The sequence below is a fragment of the Leucopleurus acutus genome, assembly GCF_964270905.1.
Source record: "Leucopleurus acutus genome assembly, chromosome: 4".
Lineage (NCBI taxonomy): Eukaryota > Metazoa > Chordata > Mammalia > Artiodactyla > Delphinidae > Leucopleurus > Leucopleurus acutus.
In genome coordinates, this window is record NC_139146.1 from 122,037,924 (window position 1) to 122,054,292 (window position 16,369).

At 42.6% G+C, this 16,369-nt stretch overlaps 1 protein-coding gene across 2 annotated transcripts in view; it reads right to left on the reverse strand.

Annotated features, from left to right (window-relative positions):
* Positions 1-9,480: 9,480 nt before the first annotated feature.
* Positions 9,481-16,369, reverse strand: part of TMEM192 (transmembrane protein 192) — a 30,238-nt gene continuing 23,349 nt past the window's right edge. For both annotated transcript variants that reach the window (XM_082838390.1, XM_082838389.1), the window contains exons 5-6: positions 11,325-11,427; positions 9,481-11,012 (exon numbers count right to left, since the gene is read on the reverse strand). In XM_082838390.1, coding sequence (XP_082694516.1) covers positions 10,874-11,012; positions 11,325-11,427 — 242 coding nt within the window. In that variant the 3' untranslated portion in view covers positions 9,481-10,873. The remainder of the gene's footprint in view (positions 11,013-11,324; positions 11,428-16,369) is intronic.

Consider the following 16,369-nt stretch of genomic DNA (forward strand, 5'->3'; position numbering starts at 1 on the left):
TGAAACAAATGTATCAAATTTGAAACATTGAAAAAGAAAAAAAAGATTTTTGACCTGGAAGCCAAGTAAAGAAAGTACATCAAGGAGGGCATGATAAACTCCGAAGCTGCTGACATCTAGGAAAATAAAGGTAAGAACCATCTCAGAGACACGGAGGCCTCCTTGACAACAGCAGTCTCTGTGGAGCAGTGGAAGCCAAGTGAGCTAGAAATGTGAGGTCAAGAGAGAATCAGAGAAGAGACAGTTAACACAGCCTTGAGTTACCCCAGTGGCCATCCTTGAACTATTTGTTATTGGCCCCCCAGGAGATAAGGAGCTTGCAGGGGAATGCAAACCAACACACCACGTCCTCTGCTGAGAAGTCTTGCTGTGAAAACGTCAGCTCATCTTCACACTTGCTGACAGATGTTGATTTACATCATGGCTCGCTCAGGGCCTTAATCTCAGAGACTGTCCTCTGGGCAGGCTGGCCACACTCTGGAAGTGTTCTTCCACCTGGTTTACAATCTCCACGTTTCTAAAAGGCATTTCCTCTCCTTTTATTTGGTCATTGTGAGTTTATGCCTTAACTTTTTATTATCATTCTAGGGGTCTAAGGAGGAGAGTAGTAAGTCTGTATGTTCAATCCACCCACCCTCCTTTCTTGCAAACACCAGATTTTCTTTGTATATATGGCACGTTATTATTTAAAAGGTGGTTTATTAACTGGGCTGGGTTGTAACTTACATTTTAAAATTTAATATATGTTGAACATTTCTTTATTAATTAGAAAATAATACCTAGTCACTGTAAAAATATTAACTAATACAGAAATAGAATAAAGAGCCCCAAATCCCTTGTTCAGCCCCCACCTTTCAGTCTCCCACTCCAGAGTCACCTCTTTCTAGTGAGAGCTACTGGTTTATTACTCTTCAAATATACTGTGTTTGGTACAAATTGAAGGTTTGTGGCAACCCTGCCTTGAGTAACTCATCATCATTTTTCCAACAGTATTTTCTCAATTCTTGTCTCTGTGTCACATTTGGGTAGTTCTCACAATGTTATGATTTCAAAAAGGTTACAGCTTGTTGAAGGCTCAGATGATGGTTAGCACTTTCTAGTAATAACGTATTGTTTAATTAAGGTATGTACATTGTTTTGTTAGATACAGTGCTATTGCACATTTGATAGACTATAGTGTAAACATAACTTTTATTTGCACTGGGAAACCAAAACATTCATGTGACTCGCTTTATTGTGATATTCACTTGACTGTGGTGTCTGGAACGGAACCTGCAACATCTCTGAGGTGTGCCTATAGTTTTGACCACTATGTATCATCTACAAGCTGCATGTATTTATCTTTTGCTTATTTTTCTTTGCTTTGCTTTTTTAAATCTGAAATTTAATATTTGGATAGGTATAAAAATCAAGATTCAAAATTCAAAAGGTAGAAAGGGATATACAATGAAGTCTCACTTCCACCTAATTCCCCTTCTCAGAGGCAACAAAGGATACTAGTTTTTACAGTTTTAGAGAGAGTCAATGGATATATAAGGAACTGCATGTATAAGGAAAATGTACACTTATCTTCTTTTTACACAAACAGTAGCATACTAGCTAGTCTGTACCCTGTTTTTACTCGAAAACATATATGGAGATTATTTTTTCTCAGTAAATAGAAGGTTGCCTCATTCTTTTTGATGGTGCTATTTAACCAATCCTCTCCTGATGGACATTTAATTTGTATTCTGATTTTGGTTAAAACAAATAATCATGCAATTAATGCTTTCGAATTGGTGGGAGTATATCCCCAGGATAAGTTCCTGGAAGCAGTGTTGCTGGGTCAAAGGACATATGAAGTTGTGATTTTGACAGATATTTCTAAATTTGCCTTCCACAGTTTACAGGTCCCAGTGGGACACGAGTGCGCTTGCTTCCCACACCCTCGCTCACGGAGCAGTTAACACGTTCTCACGTCTGGTTTGCTATCTCATTGCAGGTGAGTTCTCATTTTTTTTATGACTGAGACTTATCATCTTTTCAAAGGCTTATGAAGCATTTGTGTTTTCTGTGAACTCTGTTCCTGTGCTTGGCCCTTTCGGTGGCAGCTGCTCTTTTTATATTAGAGAATTCTGCCCTTAGTCTGTGTAAGGAGCACCCCCCAGCCTGTGTGTCTGCTCTCCTCTCACACATCAAACAGTCCTGCCAGGTCAGCTGGGGGTCCCACAATTTGTGATTCTGCAACCACGCACCTGCAGACAGCATCAGCTCCCACAGGCTTAGGGGTTCAGTCCCACAAAACTGCCGGTCCCACCCACCCCACATGCCTGGGGAGCCGTCACGAGCCCGCGTCGTCGCCTGTGCTTCCCACAGCCCCTCCTTGGTTTCCTTTAATTTCCTAGAGCAGCTCACAGAACTCAGGAAAACATTCCACTGACTACATTGCCGGTTTCTTCTAATAACTAAGGAACAGCCAGATGGAAAGGATGCATAAGGCGAGGTGTGTGGGAAGGGGCATGGACCTGCCCCCCACTGCCCCCCCGCCCCGAGCACAGCACCCTCTCCCCATCTCCAAGTGCTCATCAAGAACACCTGGGCCCCACCTTTTGGGGTTTTTAGGGAGGCATCCTTACAAAGGCACAAATGAGTAAATCATTGGCCACTGGTGACTGAGTCAACCTCCAGCCTCTCTCCCCTCCCCTTTCTGGAGGCTGGTAGAGAGGGGACTGTAAGTTCCAGCCCTCTGATCACTCGGTTGGTTTCCCAGGCAGCAAACCCCAATCCTTAGGGCCTTTCCAAAAGTCACCTCATGAAACTCAGTTCAGCTGCGGTTGGCTTTGGAGCTATTCAAGAAATGATGACAACAGACCAAATATTATAAGAAAAGATGCTCCCATTGCTGTTAAAAGTAGGAAATTTCAAGGGTTTTAGGAGCTCTGTGTCAAATATATATTTCTTATTATAAATCACACTCTCAGCCTGTGACTTGAAGTGTAAATATTTTTTACCCAGTTTATTTGTCCTATAACTTTTGTCATGTTCATCTTACAACAGTTTTTCCCAAGGGGAAACTTTAATTTTTATGTAGTTAAATATATCAGGCTTTCCACTTATGGCTTCTATGCCAATCCTAAAAACTCTTAGAGCTCCCCTCTCTGAGATGATTTTGAAAACATACCCCATTGTTTATTTCTAATACTTTAATAGTTTCACTTTAAACTATGAAATTTTTCAATCAGCTGATTCAGAAGTTACAAACTGTAAGGTAGAGCTAATAACCTAAGTTTTTTCCTTGGTGCTTTACCCAGTTGTCTTAATACCATCTACTTATTGAGCTCACTTCTCTGTGATTTTAAGTGTCACCTTTAAGTACTAAATTCCCATATATGCTTTGGTCTATGTCTTTATTTCCTATGTCGTTTCTTTGATCTGACTAGTCATGGACAGTATCTCACTGTTTGTTACTGTTATTATAATAATGGGCCCAATATCCTATAGCATTAGTCCTCTCATAGATGGACTGAGGAGGAATCACCATGTTTCTGGTGTCAAGTCTCTACCTGAGGACATGCCACGCCTTTCAAGTCTTCTTTTGTAACTTTCAGTAGTGTTCTTAAGTTGTCTTCAAAAAGATTTAATCTTTTTTGTTGTTATTATAGATGGGGCTTTTTCTTGAACTGTATCTTCTAACTGGTAGTTGCTTGTATGAAGCAACGGATATTTACATATTAAGTTTTCACCCAGACACCTTACTGAATGCTTTTATTTCTGTATTTTTTAATAAAAGCTTTTCTAGCAGGATCTTTGGAGTTTTCTGGGTATTCAATCATATTATCTGCAAGTAAAGGTAATTTTCATTACCTTTTCAATCTATAAAGACCCATATTCTTTTTCTTATCTGAATATTTTGTTGGAACCTCCAGAATAATGTGTGGACATTTTTGTCTTAATTCTGAAGTAAATGGGAACATATCTGACGTTTCCTACTAACTTTGTCTGTTTTCTGTTGCATTATTTCTTTTCAAAATGAAAATCTTAAACAGGAATATTTGACTCTTGCATGGTAAATATGTTTCCCATACTGGTAGGTTTATTCTTAATTTTATATATGGTACCAGCCAACTTCTATATCAGTATATATGTATTTGTATATATATATTTAATCACCTGAAACCATTTCAGTGTATGTATTATGAAATCCCTTTATCATATTGAGGTATTTCCCTCTCACATTTTTCACTATTATAAACATTACTGCCATGATTTTACATGTCTTTGTGCACTTGTGTATCATGCAGGATAATGGCTGTAATTTTTTACTTTTAAATCTTTGCTACATCTGAAATTGGGATGTTACATTCCAGTCAGGGAAGAGAAAAACAACGTAAATAAGTAAATTATATAATATGGAAGGTGGGAAGTGCAATGGGAAAAAAACTAACAGGGTGTAGAGGGAGAAAAATCTTCCCTTCTTCCCTCCTAGTTTCTTTGGCTGGTTTAATAATAAAATGGATATAAGACAGATTAACAGGAGAAAAACAAATTTAATTTTGTATGCATGGGAGCCCCATAAAAAGATGACTTGTGAAGAAGTGATCAATCAGGAAGCTACCCTTTTGTAAGAAACATTTACATTTATAAATGAAATCTCTATTTGTAAGGGTATCTCCCTCTCTGTGCCAAAAAGAGGCGGATGACTCTACATCTTGATAAAGTGTTACCAATGCAGAAGGCAAAGACCTAAATCTGTGTAACAACCATACTCTTGTCAACTGTGCTTTGCCTGTAGCCTCCCATAACCAGCTCTCCCACTCCCAGACATCTTTTGTCCTTAGCCGGATGGTATTTAAGGTGGTGGCTTGGGCCACTTGGGGGAGTTACTCAGTATTCCTGGGTATCTCCCATGTATGCACAAGGTATACATGTTATTAAACTTCTATTTGTCTCCTGTTTACTATCTTTTATTACAGACGGGTGTCAACAAAGAACCTAAAAGGATAGAGGGATATTATTTTTCCTCCCCTACACAAGGTTTGTTTATACAGCCTTCTTGGCCCTAAATTCCCTGTCTGGTGATAAGGATGTCTTCTACCCTCCTGGTGTTACCAGACCAAAACTGGGTCCACTCACCCACCATGCTGCAAAGCCAGTCTACTGACACCAGGCTGTGGTGAAGAAAGTACAGCATTTATTTCAGGGCCCAAGTAAGAGGAATGGGCAGCTCATGCTCAAAAGACCCAAAACTCCCAGATGGTTTTCAGGGAAACGTTTTTAAAGGCAACAATTGGGGTGAGGGTTGCAGGGTACATGACTTTCTTCTGATTGTTTGGTGGTGAGATAACCAGGTGGTGCTCCAGGAAACTTAATCATCAACCTTCTGGTTCCAACCAGTCTGTGCTTGTGGTCAGCTTGTAGTCACCATCCTCCACCTGAGTGGGGTCTTAGTTCCTGCTGAACAACTCAAAGATATGCAGCAGATTGCTATGTATAGCACTTGAGGAGGAAGCAGGACTCTTTATCTCTGCAGTATTGTTTCTTGACTGCTTTTCCTTTGTGTCTGCATTCCCTCACTCCTCTAATTAGTAACTACTTGTGCCTGCTCTTTGGAACTCAGAGAAGGCCTAGGAGATTAAAGCCCTTTTCTACAAACAAACAAGAAACAGAGACATAGAGGGGCTTTTGTACCCAGGAGAGCCCTGCCGGGTCCTGCTCAGTTTCACTGGGGAGGGTACCTTTCACGTGGCAGATTTATCTCCTGCTTTCTCAGGGAAAAAGGAGGGTAAGAGTTTACTTCTGTTTTTTTGTTTCTTAAGTGACTTTTATGAGTGGTAGGGATTTGTTGTTGTTTTTGTTTGGGATTTTTTGTTTTGTTTTGGCCACGCTGCAGGGTATGTGGGATCTTAGTTCCCCGACCAGGGTTTGAACCCGTGCCCCCTGCAGTGGAAGCGCAGTCTTAACCACTAGACTGTCAGGGAAGTTCCAAGAGTTTACTTCTTGTAGTGGATGTTTCTCAAGTAACTGTAGTTCAAAATAACCAATATGCCAAAGTGACATATTTTGAGATGACATATTCTGAACCCCTAAGGTAAGGGAGATAGAAGGGGCTGAGTGGGGAGGAGGCCTCACTGAGAAAGAGACATGAATAAAGACTTGAAGGAGGTAAAGTTACCTAGGAATTGATCATTCCAGGCTGAGGGAACAGGGGTGCAAGGTCCTGAGGTGGGGACGTGTCTCAGAGTCCAGAAACAACAATGTGACTGAAACAGAGAAAGTGAAGGAGCAGAAAGAGGTGAGGTGGGTGGGAGCTGATCTTCTAGAGCCCTGGAGGTCACTGCCAGGGACTTGGGATTTTACTGATTAGGGAAACCTCAGAGTAACACGCTATGTCAAATGTGTTTCAGAAAGATGTCTTTGGCAGCTACACTAAACACTGATGCTTGAGGTGGGGGGGGGTGGTACGGGCGGGGGGAGAGTGGTGGTTAGAATCTGAAAGACCACTTAAGAGACTACTGCAACAATCCATGTGAAGGTGATGGAGTCTGACTCTATTGTAAAGGAAAAGCCAGCGACCCCCGTGGAGATAGAGAAGGCTGTGGAGGAGAGCTCACCTTTGCAAAATGCCTTTCAGTCGTTGCAGCAGAGATCTAGAAGAGAAGCAGCGTATACACGTCTGGAGGTCAGGGAGGACACATCTGGAAGTGGCCAGCTTGTACAGTGCGCTATAGCCATGAGGTCAGCAAGAGCGAGTGCCTATGGAGAGAGAAGAGGCCCAGGAGACACTAACACCAAGAAAAGGAGCCTGCAAAGGAGACAGGACAGGAGGCCAGTGTGGCTGGAAGAAAGCCAGGAGGCTGCAGTGTCCTGGAAGCCAGAGTAAAGAAAATCAATCAAGGAGGGAGTGGGCAACTGAGAGGAAAGGTGCAGGCAGGCTGAGGAGGGCACTCAGCCCTGGTAAGAGGTATTCTACCCTTGGCCTGGATAAGAAGTTCCAGTGGAACAGGAGGATGAAAAGCTGGGCCAGACAAGAGAGGCTGCGAGGGGAAGAATTAGAGACAGGCTTACGTGGTTTACAAATAAACAACCTTCCTTAGGAAACCTAGGAAACGTTTTGAAATTTTTGTGATTTGTGATGGGCATATATTCAAGGTTTGTTTCCTGAAGAATTCAAGAGGCTGACAAATGGGAGTTTTGTATTCAAGGCTCACAAGAGCATCTCTGATCAGTTTGCGAGATTACCAAATAACAGTGTCTTCTGTAAAAAGGATGGGGAGAGCACGTAAAGTTCATTTTGTTTGCCATTCTGTTTTCTGAATGGTTGCAGAACATGGAAGCTAAATTCTTTCCACAAGTCATATTAACATCAGAATCTCCATGAGGCCTAACTTACAGAAGGAGAATTGCATTCTTCAATCCCGATACTGGCTTGTCTGTCTGCTGTGTTCACTTCCTCCCCCCGTCATGCCCCAACCCCGCCACAAGAATGTAGGTTCCATGAGAACAGAAACCACCTCTGTCTGACTGACCCCTGTTCTCTGGTGCACACCGGCTCTCAACTAAACGTTAAGTATTAAATGAAATGAAATGCCTATGTATGGAGACATTTTTAGTTGTCACAACTGGAGGTTGCTACAGGCATCCTAGCAGTCAGAAATACTGCTAAATATCCTACAACACACAGGACAGTCACCATAACAAAGATTATACCACCCAAAATGTCCATAGTGCCAAGGTTAGAGAACCCTGCCTCAGAGAAAAAAGGAAAAAGAATTAACTCAATTCATGTGAAGAAAAACGGCCTCCAGCAGAAACCTGGGGGTGCGGGTGTGTGTGTGTGTGTGTGTGTGTGTGTGTGTGTGTGTGTGTGTGTGTGTGTGTGTGTGTGTGTGTGCGCGCGCGTGTGTGTGTTGTGTGTTTGGCTGCACTGTGAAGCTTGTGGGATCTTAGTTCCCTGACCAGGAATCGAACCTGGGCCCTCAGCAGGGAAAGCACGGTGTCCTAACCACTGGACAGCCAGGGAAGTCCCAAGCATGGGTATATTAAAATTCCCTTAAACACTGCTGGCTCTCACCCGATGTGGCTTTAGGAATTCATTTGTGTGAACTTTCCACTGGTGCTACGGGGAAAGAATCCAGGCTGTAGTGTTTGAAGAGTACGTGGCAAAAGAACCCAAAACAAACTACCAAATATTTCCAACAAATATAAACTGAAGACTATCCTTATATAAAAAAGAAGATATTTGTTAGAAAAAGAATATCCCAGGAGAATAATAAGCAAAAGACTTACACATGTACATCACAAAAGATTTGTAAAAGGCCAAAGAATATGGGGAAAAAATTCATTAGTATTCAAAGAAATTCAGTAAGTCATGATGCTATTGTCATTTGAAATAAAATCCCCAAATTAACAATATAAAAATACAATACAGATATATACATATATACCCATGATAAAATGTTACTTTACCTGCCCTAGTTCAGCGCCATATACTCTGCCACCCACTTTCCTACACCACACTGGCAGTCTGATCCTTCTGAAACTAAAACCGACTGCCACTTCCTTGCCTGGAACCCTTCAGTGGGCCCCATTCCACTGGAGGTCCCTTGGCCTAGAGAGCGTTAGGGTCCCCAGAATCTGCCACTGGTCGTTCCTCCTCCCATGTCCAGCACCACCCTTTGGGCTCAAGCTATACACAGTGCAGATGATCATCTGTAGCTGTTCGACCTTCTTGTTTACTCATAAATTTCCCTGGAATACCTAAAGCCTTTCCCCCCAGGAAACTCTCTGAGCCAGAGCCCCTATGGCACTCTGGGCTTAGTGTCATCATTTCACTTAGCACAGAGCCCGGAAATCCCAGTCCTCTCCTTAGAATGTAAGCTACAAGCTAGGACTGTCTTATTAATTTTTGTATCCACGGTGCTAGCACAGTATCTACTTGGTGCACAGAATGATTAACATTTAAATTGTTTTGTTCATTCCTTTCTTTCATTTTCTTTTATTGTTTGAAATGTTCAGTACTGAGTTTAGAAAAGAGTGTTGGTGATTATACAGACAGCCCATCGGAACTTGAGTATTCTAACTTTTTAACTAGACCTTTCTCTGTAAACCAATGTTCATCACATAAACCTTAGAAACTGACTGTAGATCCAAACTGAATTTAAAAGTAAATGAGAATTAACCATCTACCACATGTATTTTCCCTAAGGAAAACAGCTAAAGGCAAAAGCTCTTCCAGAACATAGAGACAGGTTTCCACAGAAGGCAATGGCTTTGAGACATATTAAAAAGGAAGGAGGGCTTCCCTGGTGGCGCAGTGGTTGAGAGTCCGCCTGCCGATGCAGGGGACACGGGTTCGTGCCCTGGTCCGGGAAGATCCCACATGCCGCAGGGCGGCTGGGCCCGTGAGCCACGGCCACTGAGTCTGTACGTCTGGAGCCTGTGCTCTGCAACAGGAGATGCCACAACAGTGAGAGGCCCGCGTACCGCAAAAAAAAAAAAAAGGAAGGAAAAAAGAAAAAAAGAGAGGAAGGAAAAGTCAGGAAACTTGGATACAATCTTAACTTTAAAAATACAATTTTGGCTTTAGTTTGTGAATGTTTTCAATTTGGGACTCAATGGTATTGACTACAGGTGACACACAATCACCTTGACCTCAGCAGAAAACCTTGAGAATGCTCCGCAATGGCTGTATCTAAAGGAAACAGATGTTTGCCCTTCAGATGTATGGTATGACTCAATGAACACATCCCTTGCCAAATAGTTATGTATAGTTCAAGGATTTTTAAATCAAATATTGATTATTCAGCTAAATAAAAAAGAAATTCAGCAGCATACATAATCACACATATCCCCTTCCCTCATGTTAAGCTTTCACACAGAAGGCTTTCTGAGGCAGCATGTAAAGGTGCCAAAAGCAAACTGATACATGAAAAGGCCATGCTAGGAAAACTGGAGAAACAATGCCATTTACTCATAAATATGCTTCATTTTATCTGGAGAATTAGATATGTTTAATATCTATATATGTTGATATGACATTTTTTCATCATAATTTTTAAGTATAATCCAAGACTAAAAAACATATTTTTTCTTTCAAACTTAAAGCTACAGAAGACCCCTTTCCTGTCACTGAACTTATTGATCCAAAGACAGTCAATACTGAAATACATGGCTACCTCTCAAAGAAGGGCCAAAATAAAGAGAAAGCCCGAAGTCTTCTCTAATTATTTCAGCTGCTGCCAATGGCAGGCGCTCCTGCTTTCGCAGGCAGCACTGGTCGGTCTAATGCTGGTCCAAGTAATCTTCAAATCCTATTTCTGGAGAATGGAAACCTTTAGGGGCTGCAAAGTAAATCATCCAGTGAGACCTTGGTCCTACAGTGACGAAATTCTTATAAAAGCTATAAGGGCCAAGGCTATCCAATACCACACAAGCATATAAAATACATAAGGCTCCATGGGAAAAAACACTAACCATGAGAAATGATGACTTCTCTCACCAGTATAAAAGTGGGAAAAACTCAAGCCCAGTTTTAAATAGGTTGTCATTTTAGACTTCCTCTATAAAAAGCCAAATTATTACCAGGTCCCAATGAGTATGGAAGAAGTGCTGGTCAAGGAGATGTTTAATCTATACCTTTGATCCTAGGATAAACCAGGCAGTTAAATAATTTCAAAATGTGCAAAACAGACATTCCCCTTGAGTTCACGAGGCGCTACAAAGTGTCTTTCAAATGATCCGCGAGTCCAACTTATTAAACAGCCACACAGGTGAGAACCAAATTCAGGTTTCCAACAGAAATTGTAGAATGTTACTTGGCAAAGCTACATTTCCCTAAGACAGCTTGTCAGGTAGCCGGTCAGTCTAAATTACTCTGGCTCCTCTGGAATTGCTGTCAAATCCCACTTGGCTGAGAGCTGAGGTCAGAGGACGTGAAGGCCAGCAGACGCTGGCTGAGCAGGGCATTGTGCCGCTTCAGGTACACTATGATGTCTCCTTGCTTCTCCACAATCTCTTCCAGGCTTGAGAGAGTCCTGCACAGAACCAAGGTATTCATGAGTTACACATGTTCACCAAAAGTCTCTTTGCAAATGGATCTCTACTAGTTTTCAGTACAGCACATTATATCCGTTACTTTTTCTTAGATTTTATAAGCCAAGGCAATATCCCCAAATGAGATTCTTTCTTTAGACTTGTTTTCACCACAGCTGAGAGGAAGTAAACAAATCAAACATAGTTGTAAACATATGCAGAGTCCTTAAACTCCAAGCATCAGAATGGTCTCTAGATTTCCAGATGGAATAAACTTTTAAATCTCTTTCACTAATCTTTTACTCCACACTTACCTGAATCCAGTCTCCGAGGTAATATTGCTGGGGTAAGCATAGATTTTTTCTTCTTCAAGTACATCAGGCTGTGGCTTGGCTTTATTAAATTTTCGAATTTTCACTAAAATAATAAAGTCATTATTGTCAGGTTATCCAATCACGAAAAATTTTCTAATTCCATTTATTCAAATTTCATTAGTAATTGGCTATTCTTTTCAAGTAATATGCAAAAAAAAAAACGGTTCATAAAGTGAATAAACAAATAGGGAAAATGTGCTAAAAGGGAATGGAAATGATGATGCAGAGGCAGGAGAAGAGTCAGGAAAGAGCCATCAGTGCTCATTGCCCGGAAGTGAAGACACGTGGAAGAGCCAGGGAATTCGGCGACCTGGAGGCCACTGACGAACCTGAAGCCTTAACCCCAACATGAGTGTCCTTGGAGACGTGACCTTTGGTGAGGTAATCAAAGTAAGAACAAAGTAATGGGAGCGGTGCTGATCTGAGGATGAAGGGACACCAGGAATGCACCTGCACAGAGCAAAGGCCACGTGAGGACACAGCGAGAGGCGGCCACCTACACACCAAGGAAGAAGCCTCTGGAGAAGCCAGGCCTGCGACACCCTGATCTCAGAGGTCCAGCCTCTACAACTGAGAGAAAATAAGTTTGTTTGTCTTAGTCACCCAGGCTGGGTATGTGCTCTGGCAGCCCCAGCAGCCTAATGCACGTGGATAGAAGTCTGCTGCAGAGAGTTGAATAATCAGACACAACAAGGCTGTTGTTCCCAACCTCACAGGTTTGGCTACAGACTGAGCTGAACAATCTGCATGTCTGAGTAAGAGCCACTGTCCGGGGGCCCTGACCCACCTGCGTAATAACCCTGGGACACAGCTGGAATGAGCACTCCCACCGCAGATGGTGACAAGGGCACAAGAGAAAGGGCTGAGCCAGGCCTCAGTGATGGCAGTGACTGTCCAATGAGACTGGCCTTGAGAATTGTTCGTGCAGCTCCAAATGGGTCAAGTATTCAACACGTGGGAAGGGGGAGGGGAGATGGGTTAGGTCCCAGCACAATTTTTAAAGACTCCACATATGATTCTTTCCTTTCTTGTGACAACCCTTGAGATATAATTCACATACAATGCAATTCCTTCAAAGTGTACAATTCAATGGTTCGGTACATTCAAACAGTTGTGCAACCGTCTCCACAATCAATTTTAGAACATCTTGTCACGCCAAAAAGAAGCCTGGGATCCATGAGCAGTCACTCTCCAGGTACCCCCACCTCCAGGACTAGGCAACCACTAATGTGTTCTCCTTCTCTATAGATGTGCCTGCTCTGGGCATTCCAAGTACACAGAATCATACAATATTTACGTCTGGCTTTTTTTTCTCTCAGCATAATGCTTTCAAGGTTCATCCATACTGTAAGTGTCAGTGCTTCATTCCACTATTCCTTCCTTTTCGTGGCTGAATACTATCCTCTGTATGGGTAGAACACCTTCTGTTGGTCTAGTCCTCACTTTATCCTAACACCATTTAGGTTGTTTCCATTTCTGGCTGCTATAAATAATGCCATTTGGAACATCTGTGTAAAAGTACACATGGAACCAGAAGTGCATGTGCTGAGTCATATGTTCAACCTGTCATGGAACTCCCAGGACCCACAGATGATTCTGATGTGACTCTCAGATGAGAATGAGGCTGGAGAAGATTAAACAAAGAGGTTAAAGAGAAATGTGAGAAGGTTAGGAGACATGCAGAGGGTTCAATCAGAAAGGACCAGAAGGAAGCGGGCAGTGAGATGCCGAAAGAACCAGTGAGGGAATGTAACAAGAAGCCCTTGATTTTTAGGTGGTGGCCAAGAGAGTTAGAAAAGAGAAGCCCCTCACACAAAAACAGACACACACAGATCAACACACAGAAACAGAACAGAGGACACAGAAATAAACCCACACACTTATGGTCAATTAATCCATGACAAAGGAAGCAAGAATATACAATGGAGAAAAGAATCTCTTCAATAAGCATTGCTGGGAAAACTGGACAGCTACATGTAAAAACTGAAATTAGAACATTCTCCAACATCATATACAAAAATAAACTCAAAATGGATTAAACACCTAAATGTAATAAGGCTGGAGACTATAAAACTGCTAGAGGAAAACATAGGCAGAACACTCTGACACAAATTGCAACAATGTGTTTTTGGTACCATATCCTACAGTAATGGAAATATAAGCAAAAATAAACAAATGGGACCTAATGAAACTTAAAAGCTTTTGCACAGGAAAGGAAACCATAAACAACATAAAAACAAAACCTACAGAATGGGAGAAAATATTTCCAAACCACAAGACCAACAAGGGATTAATTTCCAAAATATACAAAAAGCTCATATAGCTCAATATCAAAAAAACAAACAAACAACACAATCAAAACTTCGGCAAAACTCCTACACAGACATTTCTCCAAGAAGACATCAAGATGATCAACAGACACATGAAAAGATGTGCAACACGGCTAATCAGAGAAATGCAAATCAAAACTACAATGAGGTATCACCTCACACCTGTCAGAATGGCCATCATCAAAAGTCTACAAAAAAGGGCTTCCCTGGTGGCACAGTGGTTGAGAGTTCGCTTGCCGATGCAGGGGACATGGGTTTGTGCCCCGGTCTGGGAAGATCCCACATGCCGCAGAGCGGCTAGGTCCGTGAGCCATGGCCACTGAGCCTGCACGTCTGGAGCCTGTGCTCTGCGACGGGAGAGGCCACAACAGTGAGAGGCCTGCATAACGCAAAAAAAAAAAAAAAAAAAAAAAGTCTACAAAAAAAAAAGTCTACAAAAAAAAAAGTTTACAAATAAAATAAAATAAAAAGTCTACAAATAATAAATGCTGGAGGGGGTGGGGAGAAAAGGGAACCCTCCTGCACTGTTGATGGGGATGTAAATTGGTACAGCCACTATGGAGAACAGTATGGAGGTTTGTTAAAAAACTAAAAGCAGATTTACCATATGATCCAGCAATCCCACTCCTGGGCATATATCCAGAGGAAAAACATGGTTCAAAAGGATACATGCAGGGGACTTCCCTGGTGGCACAGTGGTTAAGAATCTGCCTGCCCGTGAGCCGCGGCTAAAAGCGTGGACCCCAAGGATGGGTGCGAGCCGCGGCTAAAAGCGCGGATCCCAGAGACGGGCGTGAGCCGCGGCTAAAAGCACGGACCCCAAAGACGGGCGGGAGACGCTAAGGCTGCTGCTGCCGCCACCAAGGGGCCTGTGTGCGAGCACAGGTCACTATCCACACCCCTCTTCCGGGGAGCCTGTGCAGCCCGCCACTGCCAGGGTCCCGGGAACCAGGGACAACTTCCCCGGGAGAATGCACGGCGCGCCTTAGGCTGGTGCAACGTCATGCTGGCCTCTGCCGCCGCAGGCCCGCCCCGCACTCCGTGCCCCTCCCTTCCCCCGGCCTGAGTGTGCCAGAGCCCCCGAATCAGCGGCTCCTTTAACCCCGTCCTGTCTGAGCAAAAAACCGATGCCCTCCGGCGACCTACACGCAGAGGCAGGGCCAAATCCAAAGCTGAGCCCCTGTGAGCTGTGAGAACAAAGAAGAGAAAGGGAAATCTCTCCCGGCAGCCTCAGCAGCGGATTAAAGCTCCACAATCAACTTGATGTACCCTGCATCTGTGGAATACAGGAATAGACAACGAATCATCCCAAATTGAGGAGGTGGACTTCGAGAGCAAGATCTATGATTTTTTCCCCTTTTCCTCTTTTTGTGAATGTGTATGTGTATGCTTCTGTGTGAGATCTTGTCTGTATAGCTTTGCTTCCACCATTTGTCCTAGGGTTCTATCCGTCCACTGGTTTTTTTTAAATTTTTTTCTTAATAATTAATTTTAATAACTTTATTATACTTTCCCTTCCTTCCTTCCTTCCTTCCTTCCTTCCTCCCTCCCTCCCTTAGACAACGAATCATCCAAAATTGAGGAGGTGGACTTTGAGAGCAAGATTTATGGTTTTTTCCCCTTTACCTCTTTTTGTGAGGGTGTATGTGTATGCTTCTGTGTGAGATTTTCTCTGTATAGCTTTGCTTCCACCATTTGTCCTAGGGTTTTATCCATCCCTTTTTTTCTAAATAATTATTTTTTAATTCAATAACTTTATTATATTTTACTTTATTTTATTTTACTGTATCTTCCTTCTTTCTTTTTTCCTTCCTTCCCTCCTTCCTTCCTTCCTCCCTCCCTCCCTCCTTTCTTTCCTTCTTCTTTCTTTTTCTTTCTTTCTTTCTTGCTTGCTTGCTTCCTTCCTTCCTTCTCTCCTTTCTTTCTTTCTTTCTTCCTACTTCTACTAATTCTCTCTACTTTTTCTCCCTTTTATTCAGAGCCGTGTGGATGAAAGGCTCTTGATGCTCCAGCCAGGAGTCAGGGCTCTGCCTCTGAGGTGGGAGAGCCAACTTCAGGACACTGGTCAACAAGAGACCTCCCAGCTCCACATAATATCAAATGGCGAAAATCTCCCAGAGATCTCCATCTTAACACCAGCACCCAGCTTCACTCAACGACCAGCAAGCTACAGTGCTGGACAACCTATGCCAAACAACTAGCAAAACAGGAACACAACCCCACACATTAGCAGAGAGGCTGCCTAAAATCATAATAAGGCCACAGAAACCCCAAAACACACCACCAGACGTGGACCTGCCCACTAGAGAGACAAGATCCAGCCTCATCCACCACAACACAGGCACTAGTCCCCTCCACCAGGAAGCCTACACAACCCACTGAACCAACCTTAGCCACTGGAGACAGACATCAAAAACAGGAGGAACTACGAACCTGCAGCCTGCAAAAAGGAGACCCCAAACACAGTAAGATAAGCAAAATGAGAAGACAGAAAAACACACAGCAGATAAAGGAGCAAGATAAAAATGCACCAGACCTAACAAATGAAGAGGAAATAGGCAGTCTACCTGAAAAAGAATTCAGAATAATGATAGTAAAGATGATCCAAAATCTTGGAAACAGAATGGACAAAATGCAAGAAACATTTAACAAGGA